At 43.4% G+C, this 14,521-nt stretch overlaps 1 protein-coding gene across 3 annotated transcripts in view; it reads left to right on the forward strand.

The window, feature by feature from the left end:
• KDM4B (lysine demethylase 4B) overlaps nt 1–14,521 on the forward strand; it is an 817,487-nt gene that overhangs the window by 328,903 nt on the left and 474,063 nt on the right. For all 3 annotated transcript variants that reach the window (XM_077475749.1, XM_077475750.1, XM_077475752.1), the window contains one exon: nt 9,442–9,677. In XM_077475749.1, the coding sequence (XP_077331875.1) occupies nt 9,442–9,677 (236 nt within the window). The remainder of the gene's footprint in view (nt 1–9,441; nt 9,678–14,521) is intronic.

The following is a 14,521-nucleotide window of genomic DNA, read 5'->3' on the forward strand; positions in this document are numbered from 1 at the left end:
AGAAGAAAGCCATTTCTCAAAGATGTCCATAAAAAGTCTCGTCTAAAGTTTGCCACAAGCCACCTGGGAGACACACCAAACATGTGGAAGAAGGTGCTCTGGTCAGATGAAACCAAAATCGAACTTTTTGCCCACAATGCAAAACGATATGTTTGGCGTAAAAGCAACACAGCTCATCACCCTCAACACACCATCCCCACTGTCAAACATGGTGGTGGCAGCATCATGGTTTGGGCCTGCTTTTCTTCAGCAGGGACAGGGAAGATGGTTAAAATTGAGGGAAAGATGGATGCAGCCAAATACAGGACCATTCTGGATGAAAACCTGTTGGAGTCTGCAAAAGACCTGAAACTGGGACGGAGATTTATCTTCCAACAAGACAATGATCCAAACATACAGCAAAATCTACAAAGGAATGGTTCACAAATAAACGTATCCAGGTGTTAGAATGGCCAACTCAAAGTCCAGACCTGAATCCAATCGAGAATCTGTGGAAAGAGCTGAAAACTGCTGTTCACAAATGCTCTCCATCCAACCTCACTGAGCTCGAGCTGTTTTGCAAGGAAGAATGGGCAAGAATTTCAGTCTCTCGATGTGCAAAACTGATAGAGACATACCCCAAGCGACTTGCAGCTGTAATCGCAGCAAAAGGTGGCTCTACAAAGTATTAACGCAAGGGGGCCGAATAATTAAAAAATTTTTTTATATCTTTATGTTTGAAGCCTGAAATGTGGCAAAAGGTTGAAAAGTTCAAGGGGGCCGAATACTTTCGCAAGGCACTATATATAATATTTGGGGGTTCTATGTAATTTTCTAGCAAAAAAATGATGAATTTTACATGTAGGAGAGAAATGTCAGAATTGGCCTGGATGCGAAGTGATTAAACAATTGGATTTTATTGTACTGACATTTATGTGCAAACTGTCTTGGCAACCCTCTTTATGATTGTACAGCTCATCCTTAGCACTTGATGGGAAAAGTATTTTTAAAAGCAAATCAGAGGTATGACTTGCAGAGTTGCATAGTTAGGTTGAATAAAGACACCAGTCCATCCAATTCAACCTGAGTGAGTGTCTACAATTGTCCCTATCCCTGTACATTGCACACTCACATCTGTTCCTACCTTCAAGGAGCCCACAATCCATGGTCCCCATATACTAGGGCCAATTTTTGGACAGAAGCCAATTAACCTACCTGCATGTCTTTTGAGTGTGGGAGGAAACAGGAGTACCCAGAGGAAACCCACGCAGGCACAGGGAGAACATGCAAACTCCAGGCAGGTAGTGTCGTGATTGGGATTTGAACCAGCGACCCTTTTTACTGCTAGGTGAGAGTGCTAACCACTACACCACTCTACTGTACAGAGTGTACCTTTGGGAAATAAATTTATTTGGGAAAACAATTTTCTGGAGTAGAGAGTTGTAAAATTAATTACTGCTGTTGGTAATAAAGTCATGGCTGCCTCAATTTCTCCAAAGTTTAGTCACTCCTATAAACACAACTATTGCCACGTTAGGAGAAATACCAAAGGCGGGGCCCAACGCCAACAGTTTCACTACGCACACCTTGGTGTATCTGTGGTCCATTGTTCCATTCTAAACAAATTGCACTGCATTGCTTACTGGGTTATTTTGATTCTTCAGTATTTCTCTGATTAGTAGTTTTTATCATCAAAATCTTGGTGTTAGAGTGTTGATTGTTTTACTTGGATGGTTCATGTACCCAGTAAACTAAATAATGACCTTTAGGGATTAAAGTGCTGGACAGTACTTTAAAAGTCAGGTTAGTGTTGGGATTAATCTGAGAGTTTGAGATTTTGGGGTTTTTGGATAGAGTGACAAAGAACCTAGAAACTTTGTAATTTCCTGTCCCAACATGTCAGGAGATAGTGATATTTCCCTAACAGGACCACAATCAGCAGTGAAAATGTTACAGCTGAACTACTGCCTGTAGCTGATACTATAAGCAACCTTTGTAACCTGTTTCAGGCCATTATTTTTTTTTTTTTTTGTTTTGTTTTTAGCAATTTCAGATGGTGCCAGAGCTGATCATCCATCTTGCCTCCTGCACATTCTAATTGCCCAGTGAGACTGTCCATCCTGTGAGGGGCCAAAAGAAAAACGTTAGCAAGAAAAACTTCTCCAAAAAAGATATTTTGTATCTTTCTGTAGATATTTGTTCTAAATTTAGTCTGTCAATGTTATATTAACCAATTGCCGACCTCCCTTCAACAGTTTTACTGCTACAGGGCGGCCATGCTGTGCAGGATCACGCGTGTGTGTGTGTGTGTGTGTGTGTGTGTGTGTGTGTGTGTATATATATATATATATATATATATATATATATATATATATATATATATATATATATATATATATATGCTCCTGCACTTCTGGGTAGTGGACGTGAGTGTGTGCCACCGGCGGCTCACTCTGCTGTGATTCTAGACAGTGGGAGCCAATCGGGTTCCACAGACCCGATGTCCACCTCTATCTGCTGATCGTTTGATACACTCGCTCGCAGAATGGCAGTCTGCCTATGTAAACAAGGCAGATTGCCGTTCTGTCCGTAAGGAAGGCATGGATTCTGTGTTCCTGCAAAGCAGGGACATGCATACAGTAAACACTTTTCCCCTAGTAAAAGCACCTCCTACACTACTCTAAAACAATAGCTAGGCACACAGTTTACCTTTTGATCAGCCCTGATGTTAATCCCTTCCCAGCCAGTGTCATTAGTATATTGACAGTGCATATTTTTTTTACCACTGATCACTGTATTCGTGTCACTGGTTCCTAAAAAAAAAAAAAAAAAAGTGTTGTGTCCAATTTGTCTGCCGCAATATCGCAGTCCTGCTATAAGTTGCTGATTGCCGCCATTACTAGTAGAAAAATAAATAAGTAAATAAAAACACACACATATATATATATATATATATATATATATATATATATATATATATATATATATAATATATATATATATATATATAGAGATTTTTTTTGTACCAAAAATATGTAGCAGAATACATTAGATTTATTTTTATTTTTTACATTTTTTTTTATTGGCTATGCTTTATATCGGGAAGTAAAAAATATTGCTTTGGTTTCAAAATTATCGGTCCTTTTTGTTTATAGTGCAAAAAAAAAAAAGGCACTCAGATTCCACCAAAAGAAAGCTATATTTGTAAGAAAAAGTTTCTCTTACGTTCAGCGACTGACACAGCTCCTTTCTTAGACCATCGGGTTGTTACGCCACCTTCAGGAGAAGACTAGGCAGAACGTGTTAACATGTTATAACAAAACCTAGAACTTTCTAGTTCCGCCCAAGGGGCAGTCCCTTAGGTAACAACCCCCCAGCTTCAGTTTTTTTCTGCTTAGTGAAGAAGGACCTAGGAACCCTGCGGGCCCATCGGTCTGTGGATTTTTTTTTTTACAGAAGTTTGCCTTTTGCGCAAGATTAAAGATTCTGTGATCTGCTATCAACAGCCGGCTGGATGACATTCTGGACACCCTTATCCTTATAGTCTCCCCAGCCTGGCCAGCGAGTGTGTGCAGAGAGCTCCTCGCTGGGTCAGCCACAACATGTCCCCCAGCTCCAGGGGCGGCCGGTGGGCGTAATGCCCCAGGGGTATACACATGACCGAGCTACTGATGTCAGTGTGCTGGGCCAGCAGCCACCCCGTACTGATCGGAGAGTGGGTCTGTGATGGAATGTTCCTCCAGCTCATCAGGACTGGTAAGTACAGCTCTCCCTGTCTCAGTGGGGCTGAGCAGCTGGGCATTCCCTGGGACGTCGATTTGGGGGTCCCTCACCTCCCTCTCTTCTCTCCCTGTCCCTATCTTCCTCCCCCATTCCCTGTGGGGGATGCTGCATGGGCTGCTGAGTGGTGTGCATGCCATAGACAGGGGCTCCCCAGGGGGCCTCTCACCTGGGGTGGGGACTGCGCTGTATAGCTGCGCCCTGGATGTCTGTAGGTCTCTCCCCTGGGTGTCTGGAGACTGTGTCTGCTGATCACTGTAGAGCTGCTTACCGCCATTTTGTCTGCCCGTTTTTCACTGTCCCTCATTGCATACAGTGTTTGGTGGCCATTTTTACAGAGAAAATTTTACGGTGAGTACAAAAAATCCTATTTTCTCTTACGTTCACTGACTGACACAACTCCATTCTTAGACCATCGGGACGTCCCCAAGCAGTGCCAAAATGAGGGGTGGGAAACAGCATAAAACTTCACCCACAAAAACACGGAGTGTGGGAACAGCAAAGAACTTTTTCCCCACAAAAAAAACAGACTGCTCCTCAATCTGGGAGTCACTACTTTACAAACCACCTTAAATTTTACGGTAACAAATGCAACAGTGCATTTACTAAAAAGATACTGTGTTTTTCACTAAAAACACAGAATTTTTTTTTAGTGCAATTGCAAATTACACGGCTGCCTGCAAAACTTTGCGGCCAAAACAGGCATCAGCTGATGCCTTATATAATTTTGTAAAGGTATGAACAGACGACCAAGTTGTCGCTTTACACACTTGAGCGACAGATGCTTGATGTCGGAAGGCCCAAGATGTTCCAATTGACCTGGTGGAGTGGGCTGTGACCGGAAAGCTTAGGCCTGAACCACAATCTGTCTGATCCACCTGGAAATGGTGGCCGACGAGACCCGCATGCCTTTTTTTGGACCAGCCACAGAAATAAACAAGGAGTTTGACTTCCAAAAGGGAGCCGTAGCAGACAAATTCACCCTCAGAGCCCAGGCCACGTCCAGGGAATGGGGGGCCACCTCTTTAGGATGTTTTGGTTTAGGACACAGAGAAGATAACACAATGTCTTCATTGATGTGGAACTCCGAAACCACCTTCGGCAGAAAAGAAGGTTGCGGACACAACACCACTTTATCCTAGTGGATAAAAAGATAGGGTGACTTGCAAGACAAGGCCACCAGTTCCGAAACCCTCCTGGCTGATGTAATGACCACTAGAAAGACCACTTTCTGAGAAAGAGTCAACAGAGGGATCTGTCTGATATTTTCAAATGTCGGTTTCTGAAGCACCAGTAACACCAGGTTCAGATCCCAGGGGGGTAACGGTGGACGCACTGGAGGAACTACATCTCGGACCCCTTGAACAAAAGTGCTCACTAGAGAGTGAGACGCCAGGGGTCGCTGAAAAAAGACAGCCAAAGATATTTGTCCCTTAATGGAGCTTAAAGCCAATTTCTGGTCTGCTCAAACAGCAGGATCCTGGATATAGAAAAGGAGCGTGGACGCCACCCTTTCTCCTCACACATGGAGATGTAGGCCTTCCAGGTACGATGATTTATCTTCCAAGATGATGATTTCCGTGCTCTCAGCATAGTTGGAATTACCGAGTCCGAAAGACCCCGGTTCCTCAACACCTGGCTCTTAATAGTCATGCCGTTAAAACCAGCAATGGTAAAGCAGGATGGAGAATTGGACCTTGAGACAGCAAGGCGTCCGCCACCAGGCACACTAGGTCTGCATACCAGGGATGCTGGGGCAATCAGAATTGCTGGAAACCCCTCGGCCTCCACTCTGCGGAGCAGACATGATAACCGTTTCAGGGGAGGAAAGGCATAGATCAGCTTATACTGATCCCACTGAACCACCAGCGCTTCTGCCCAAGGATCTCTTGTGCTGAACACTAATCTCGGCACCTTCCGATTGAGACGGGAGGCCAGAAGATCCATGTCTGGTGTGCCCAATTGCAGGCACAGTAGCCTGAACACCTCGGGATGCAACACCCATTCTCCTAGGTCCAGTATCTGGTGACTTAGGTAGTCCACCTGCCAGTTCTCCACTCCTGTGATGTAAATGGCCAATAGGGCTGGTACATGTCGCTCTGCCCACTAAAGGATGTGAGCGACCTCCCATGTGGTGGCCGAGCTTCTTGTCCTTCCTTGGTGATTGACATATGCCAAGCCGTGGCGTTGTCTGACTGGATCTTTATTGGACGCCCTCGAAGTCTTATCGAACATGTAGCATAGCCTGATCGCTCTAAGCTCGAGCACATTGATTGGCAACTTGGATTCCTCCTTCGTCCAGAGGCCCTGGGTCAACTGAACTCCCATTACTCCACCCCAACCAGTTAAGCTGGCGTCCGTTGTGATCTCTGTCCAATGTAGCGGTAGGAACAACTTTCTGAAGTGCCAGGGACCTCAGCCACCAGAGAAGGGAGTCCCTGACTAACTGGCTCATCTGAATCTGCCGATCCAGGGATAATAGGGATTTGTCCCATTTCATCAAGATCTCCTTCTGCAAGACTCTGGTGTGAAACTGGGCATACGGTACTGCCTCGAAGGAGGCCACCATGAGCCCCACGACTCACATTCAGAAGCGTAGCGACGACCACCTGCGGTTCATCAGCAGTTTTACCCTGGCTCTGAGAGTCTGCAGCTTGTCTGAAGGGAGAGAAACTTGCGCTTCTATGGAGACCAGCAGCAAGCCTAGGTACTCCAACAACTTTTTTAGGTTCAACAGCCACCCAAATTCCTGCAGGGTCTGCATGGTGATCGCCACATCCTCCTCTAATTCTGAGGCGGAAGATGATCTAGGGAGGAGATAGTCTAGGTAACCTACGATCGCGATTCCGCATTGTCGCAGCAGCACCAAAACAGGAGCCAATACCTTGGTAAAGACTCGGGGGCTGATGCCAAGCCAAGGGGGATGTCCAAAGACACCAGGGAGTCCCCTGGATGGAGTGCAGTGACTACTGAGCGAACTGATTCCATTCTGAACCTCTGTACTTTTACAAAGTAATTGAGGGCTTTTAGGTCCAAGATTGGACGTACCCCTTCCTTTTTGGGGACTACAAACAGATTGGCGTAGAACCCCTGGAATCTTTCCGGCTCTGGAACTGGTACTATCACCCCGTGACTCAGCAAGTTCCTTACCACCCCCATCAGGGCCCCCCGGCGAGCCGGGAGTACGGGTATGCTGGAGGGGAAGAATCTGTTAAGCGGCCAAGAGAGGAACTCTATCTTGTAGCCGGTGGAAATCAGATCACAGACCCATTGGTCAGACAGTCGAGAGGCCCAACGGGCCGCAAACTCCCAAAGGCAACTTTCATGCGGTAGCACTTTTGCTCGCAAGCTTGCGGTACCAGGGACGCTTTTGTCGTTCAGAGGTTGTTCTGTCGGGCTGGGGACATTTAGCCAAAGCCCTGGGTGGACAAAAAAGCTGCTTGTGAGCGGAAAATGAGGGCCCTTGCCTACATCGTGGCTCCTTAGCCTTCCTGGCCCGTGGAAGTTGAGTACTCTTACCACCTGTGGCATTTTTAATGTCATCCAAAGAGCCGCTCGCCAAGGAAGGGTAAATCCGTCAGGGCTTTTTTAGATGCTTGGTCAGCCGACCAGCATTTTAGCCAGATCAGGCACCTCAGCACCACAGCTGACACTGAAGCCCTGGATAACAGAGGGAGAGTATCCAGGGCCACGTCACAAATGTACTTAAGGCCTTGCACTAACTGGTTTGCTAGTTCCACACAGACAGAAGCCTGTTGCTCCACCAATTTGCGGTGCAAACGTTTTGCCCACTCAGTCAGTGTCTGCGACTCAAGTGCGGATACCAGTACTGGTCACATTGCTGACCCCACAACCGTAAACAAAGAACGAGTCACTGCTTCGGCAGTCCTGTCCGTGGGATCCTTAAAGGCAGGAGTCCCCTCTACCGGGATTGTGGTAAATTTGTTTAACATGGATACTGGGGGGTCCACGACTGGAGGAGCCAACCATTTTTTGAGAAGGCTCTCCTCAAAGGGGTAACACACCGCCATGTATTTGGGAACCGTGAAGGTCCGTTGCGGTCTACCCCATTCCTTGTATATGAACTTATACCGGTTGCCCATTTCAACGACTGCAACAGCACCCTCCCCTCATATTTTTTACGTTATACTGCTTGTTGATGTACTGAAGCTGCAGGAGGCAGCCTGGGGGGTTGTTACCTAAGGGACTGCCGCTTGGGCAGAACTAGAAAGTTCTAGTTTTGTTATAACATGTTAACATGTCCTGCCTAGTCCTCTCCTGAAGTTGGCGTAACAACCCTATCGTCTAAGAAAGGAGCTGTGTCGGTGAACTACAGAGAAAAGGATTTTACTGTGAGTACAAAAAATACTATTTTATCTGTGTCGTATAACCGCGCAATTGTTAAAATAACGCAGTGCGTATGGCAAAAAATGGCCTGGTCATGAAGAGGGTGAACCTTCCGGAGGTGGTTAATATGTCTGTATTATCTTTATTATTGTGTGTGTGTGTATCCTTTGTATATCTGTGAAATGCTAGTCTGTGTTCTGCAATGTGGTCTGATGGGCTGAAGCTTGATTCACTTAGGGCTTGTTCACACCAGATACGCTGATACTGCTCTGGGCCTTTTTTCTCAATGCAGTCCAATGCTTAAAATGGTTGTAAACTTCAAACATTAAATGTGAACAATGTGGATAATGACAGAACTCTGGACGCTGCACTCCAAAGCTGAAACGATGCTTTATTCAAACATTTAGGACACAGCAAATGACATCACAGCAAAACAGCATTGCAGCAAAAGATGCTAACAGCTGATGCGTTTCGCACTAAGACTAGTGCTTACTCATAGCTTGTTCGGCTATGAGTAAGCACTAGTCTTAATGCGAAACGCATCAGCTGTTAGCATCTTTTGCTGTAATGTCATTTGCTGTGTCCTAAATATTTGAATAAAGCATTGTTTTAGCTTTGGAGTGTGGCCGTCCAGAGTTCTGTCATTATCCACATTATCTGCATGTTGTGGCTCGCACCCGAATCCCTTCACCTGGAGCAATTATCTCTGAGTTCCCAGGACCTGCCTTTGAGCGGTGGTGTATATCTCTCTTGTGATTAAATGTGAACAAAGCATATCCATCTGTAGTGTCTACTTGTCTCAATCCAGAGCTATAAGGGTAATTACTATCTTCTGCTACTTCTGCCCAGTTTCCTTGACACTAAGAGGGAACTTCAGAACACACACTCAGAAGGGAGATGTGTCCCTTCCCACACATCGCTCCCAGCTCTCCTCACTGAGCTCTGCAGTGTAAATTCAGCTCACCGGCCCTGCTTTTTGAAGATCACACAAGCTGCTTACTTCTGTATATGTCTGCATTTTGAAGGACTGTAGAGAAAAAAAATATTACAGATAAACAGATGCAACTTATATAGGAGGATTTGTTTAATCTCTGTGTATCATCTGAGAGTCACTTTCCTGGGTATATGCAAGTATTTATAAACACTTTATACAAGGAAAATTGACCTGTTTCCTATTGTGTCAATTAACACCACCACATTGCCTTGTTGTTTGCTGTAAAAGGCTCCTGCATGCAGTACTTTTTCAAAGCCCTGTAGTATACAACGAAAATATTTCAGAAGGTATGTTTTGGGCTTTCATTTCAGTTGAATTCTTTTCTATCCCTATTCTTAAAGGCAGTGACTTCTCTTTGGACCTCACAGAAGAAGGAGAATTCAAGCCAAGACAGCTTGTTCCAACAGTCTATGTTGTACCACGTACAAAGAAGGTTGTGTTTGACAAGTCAAGGATGTCATGCCAGGAAGCTTTTGAACATTTTGCAACAGAAAAAAATAAGTGGGACCAAACAGAACATGATCGAAAACAAGTACAGGCTTCTCTTGATAGTCCAAAGAAACATGGAGTACCTAAGGTTTGCCATAATGCAGATCGTTTTTTTGTCATGCTTTATAAAACTTTGTTAGAACTACAATTATAAATATGTCTGAACTGTCTTTGGGTATAATATGAGGGTAAAAAACAAAACAAAAAAAACATGCAATTGTAAATATAAAGTGCCATTACAAATATTTTTTGTCTGATTGGGAATCAAGTGTATATTGCATATCGGATATATTCATTGTGGGACATCATGCATACTGCAAGCATATTAGCATTGGATAGCAAATGGCCTAAAACATCCCAGCCTTTTAGATCTAGATTCAGTTGATTGCAACATATACATAATCATACTATGATACATAAATATCCTAAATGACCAATAAAGTTACAAAATGTTTTGGATTTCCCTAGAAGTATGCAATCCTTAAAAAGGAAAACTATACAAACCTGAAATAGGAGTAAAATAAATAGAAAAGCCCACATAACGATAATTGTATAACTTAAAAGAAAATCTGTTAGACCTAAAAATCTAGATTATTTAAAGGGTAACTCTACTTTTGTGGGGAAAAAAATAGTAAATAAAGAAAATAATATATAATTGAATGTTTTTTAAAATTAACTTTCCTTTTCAATCTGCAGCCATTGCCATTTTCTGAGAATGCATTGCAATATGACTATATGGCGTTGTTTTGTACACCAGAGTGTGTACTGACCACTCCCCAGAAACATAATTTCCTGCTTGTGTGATTGGCTCACCAATTTTCCCAGAAGTCTGCCTAATATACAAGTCAAATTTCAGGCATTCCCTCCAACAAAAATTTCAGTTTTGGAGAGATACTTTAAATAGGAGCACGTCTAAAGGGATGCAGGCCCAGCAGATTTACTGACAGTTAAATATGAAACCACTCCCATTAGACCCACTTAGTACAGAGGCACAGACAAACACACATGGATTACTTCAGAATAACAAAAGGTAGGAATCTGCAACAAAAGTCGTTGTAAGCCTTGCAATGTACATAAGTCACCCAGAGGGGAATGTTTTTTTTCTCAACAAAAATGAGGTTATGCTTTAAAGAAATGAGTGAAAAGTAGTTAAATACAAATTGTACCAAAAAATAGAAACTGCATTCTATTCAAAACTGAGAGACAAACACAGATCACAACAACACCATAGTAATAACTATATGGGTTATAGGCCACCTTTAGGTGAATGGACACTGGTATATCCAAAATGGAAACAGGAATTGCCCCTCCCTATATAACCCCTCCCATACGGGAGTATCTCAGTTTTTTCTCTAGTGTCTAAGGTGTTGGTCACGGTTGATAATGTGCTAAGAGAGCTCTGCTAAGTAATCCCTGACGGGATCAAGGGGCTGTGCAAACGGATCCATCTAAAGTGTTTGAAAGCCAAATGGATGGTACCCGGGCCTTGTACAAGAAGGAACAAGGTTTTTGTTTGTAATGTTTCTCTTTTGAGAGCTGGACCCTGGGACCCGGCACCTTGGTCATGTTAATACAGCCAAAGAGTTTTCCGGGCAGTGGTGCTGTATAGGTCCAGGGGAGTGGACCCTGTCCTTGAAGGTCTAGCATGACTTGGCCTTCTGTGATGGGTGAAGGCTGGATCTGTCTGTGATCATTTCCAGCATTTCTTGCTTCAGGGGTCAGACAGGGAGTGTGTGTGTGTGTGTACATATACATATATACATATATATATATATATATATATATATATATATATATATATATATATATAATGTGTGTATATGTATGTGTATATATATATATATATATATATATGTATGTATGTATGTATATATACACACAGTACAGACCAAAAGTTTGGACACACCTTCTCATTCAAAGAGTTTTCTTTATTTTCATGACTATGAAAATTGTAGATTCACACTGAAGGCATCAAAACTATGAATTAACACATGTGGAATTATATACTTAACAAAAAAGTGTGAAACTGAAAATATGTCTTATATTCTAGGGTCTTCAAAGTAGCCACCTTTTGCTTTGATTACTGCTTCACACACTCTTGGCATTCTGTTGATGAGCTTCACAAGGTAGTCACCTGAAATGGTTTTCACTTCACAGGTGTGCCCTGTCAGGTTTAATAAGTGGGATTTCAAGCCTTATAAATGGGGTTGGGACCATCAGTTGTGTTGTGCATGAGGTGGATACAGTACACAGCTGATAGTCCTACTGAATAGACTGTTAGAATTTGTATTATGACAAGAAAATAGCAGCTATGTAAAGAAAAACGAGTGGCCATCATTACTTTATGAATGAAGGTCAGTCAGTCCAAACAATTGGGAAAACTTTGAAAGTGTCCCCAAATGCAGTGGCAAAAACCATCAAGTGTTACAAAGAAACTGGCTCACATGAGGACCGCCCCAGGAAAGGAAGACCAAGAGTCACCTCTGCTGCAGACGATAAGTTCATCCGAGTCACCAGCCTCAGAAATCACAGGTTAACAGCAGCTCAGATTAGGGAACAGGTCAATGCCACACAGAGTTCTAGCAGCAGACACATCTCTAGAACAACTGTTAAGAGGAGACTGTGTGAATCAGGCCTTCATGGTAAAATAGCTGCTAGGAAACCACTGCTGAGGACAGGCAACAAGCAGAAGACTTGTTTGGGCTAAAGAACACAATGAATGGACATTAGACCAGTGGAAATCTGTGCTTTGGTCTGATGAGTCTAAGTTTGAGATCTTTGGTTCCAACCACCGTGTCTTTGTGCGACGAAGAAGAGGTGAACGGATGGACTCTACATGCCTGGTTCCCACCGTGAAGCATGGAGGAGGAGGTGTGATGGTGCTTTGCTGGTGACACTGTTGGGGATTTATTCAAAATTGAACGCATACTGAACCAGCATGGCTACCACAGCATCTTGAAGCGGCATGCTATTCCATCCGATTTGTGTTTAGTTGGACCATCATTTATTTTTCAACAGGACAATGACCCCAAACACACCTCCAGGCTGTGTAAGGGTTATTTGATCAAGGAGAGTGATGGGGTGCTACGCCAGATGACCTGGCCTCCACAGTCATCGGACCTGAACCCAATCAAGAGGGTTTGGGGTGAGCTGGACCGTAGAGTGAAGGCAAAGGGGCCAACAAGTGCTAAGCATCTCTGGGAACTCCTTCAAGACTGTTGGAAAGCCATTTCAGGTGACTACCTCTTGAAGCTCATCAACAGAATGCCAAGAGTGTGCGGAGCAGTAATCAAAGCAAAAGGTAGCTACTTTGAAGAACCTAGAATATGACATATTTTCAGTTTCACACTTTTTTGTTCAGTATATAATTCCACATGTGTTAATTCATAGTTTTGATGCCTTCAGTGTGAATCTACAATTTTCAGTCATGAAAATAAAGAAAACTCTTTGAATGAGGTGTGTCCAAACTTTTGGTCTGTACTGTGATTTTATATATATATATATATATATATATATATATATATATATATATATATATATATATATATATATATATATATATATTTATTATATATATTTCGCTTGATCTTTCTGGTGTTAGTATGCAATGCCTTGCCTGTGTTTTGCCACTAGAGGGTGTAAAAGCCATATACCTGGCTTCTAGCATTCTATGATTCCTCTGTGATGTGCTCAAGTGTCAGCAAAGGCATTGCTATTTCTCCTTCCCTGTCAGCCATCAGTAGGGGTTTGGGGGGACTAACCACCATCAGAGAGGTCAGGTTCCCCCCTGCTGAAGACCAACCACCCCCATATCCCCCTGGTTCCACCCTCACTACAGGGCCGGCTATCACTCTGCACAGAGCACGGGAAAGGGATCCTTTTTTTTTAAAAAAATGTAAAAGTCTGCGGGGGACGTTGGGCATGGCTTAAACGCCACCGCCGGCATGCACGTGGAGCACAAGACTCACTGCTTAAAAGCTGTACACTGTGGGAGTGTCTGGTTGGTTGATGAAGGGACACAAAGTGCACAAGGGTATGTACAGTTAGGGCCATAAATATTTGGACAGTGACACAAGTTTTGTTATTTTAGCTGTTTACAAAAACATGTTCAGAAATACAATTTTATATATATAATATGGGCTGAAAGTGCACACTCCCAGCTGCAATATGAGAGTTTCCACATCCAAATCGGAGAAAGGGTTTAGGAATCATAGCTCTGTAATGCATAGCCTCCTCTTTTTCAAGGGACCAAAAGTAATTGGACAATGGACTCTAAGGGCTGCAATTAACTCTGAAGGCGTCTCCCTCGTTAACCTGTAATCAATGAAGTAGTTAAAAGGTCTGGGGTTGATTCCAGGTGTGTGGTTTTGCATTTGGAAGCTGTTGCTGTGACCAGACAACATGCGGTCAAAGGAACTCTCAATTGAGGTGAAGCAGAACATCCTGAGGCTGAAAAAAAAGAAAAAATCCATCAGAGAGATAGCAGACATGCTTGGAGTAGCAAAATCAACAGTCAGGTACATTCTGAGAAAAAAGGAATTGACTGGTGAGCTTGGGAACTCAAAAAGGGCTGGGCGTCCACGGAAGACAACAGTGGTGGATGATCGCCGCATACTTTCTTTTGTGAAGAAGAACCCGTTCACAACATCAACTGAAGTCCAGAACACTCTCAGGGAAGTAGGTGTATCTGTCTCTAAGTCAACAGTAAAGAGAAGACTCCATGAAAGTAAATACAAAGGGTTCACATGTAGATGCAAACCATTCATCAATTCCAAAAATAGACAGGCCAGAGTTAAATTTGCCCAAAAACACCTCAAGAAGCCAGCTCAGTTCTGGAAAAGTATTCTATGGACAGATGAGACAAAGATCAACCTGTACCAGAATGATGGGAAGAAAAAAGTTTGGAGAAGAAAGGGAACGGCACATGATCCA

Source organism: Lithobates pipiens, unplaced genomic scaffold (assembly GCF_037356315.1).
Source record: "Lithobates pipiens isolate NorthernLeopardFrog02 unplaced genomic scaffold, aLitPip1_a1.2 Scaffold_13, whole genome shotgun sequence".
Taxonomy (NCBI): domain Eukaryota; kingdom Metazoa; phylum Chordata; class Amphibia; order Anura; family Ranidae; genus Lithobates; species Lithobates pipiens.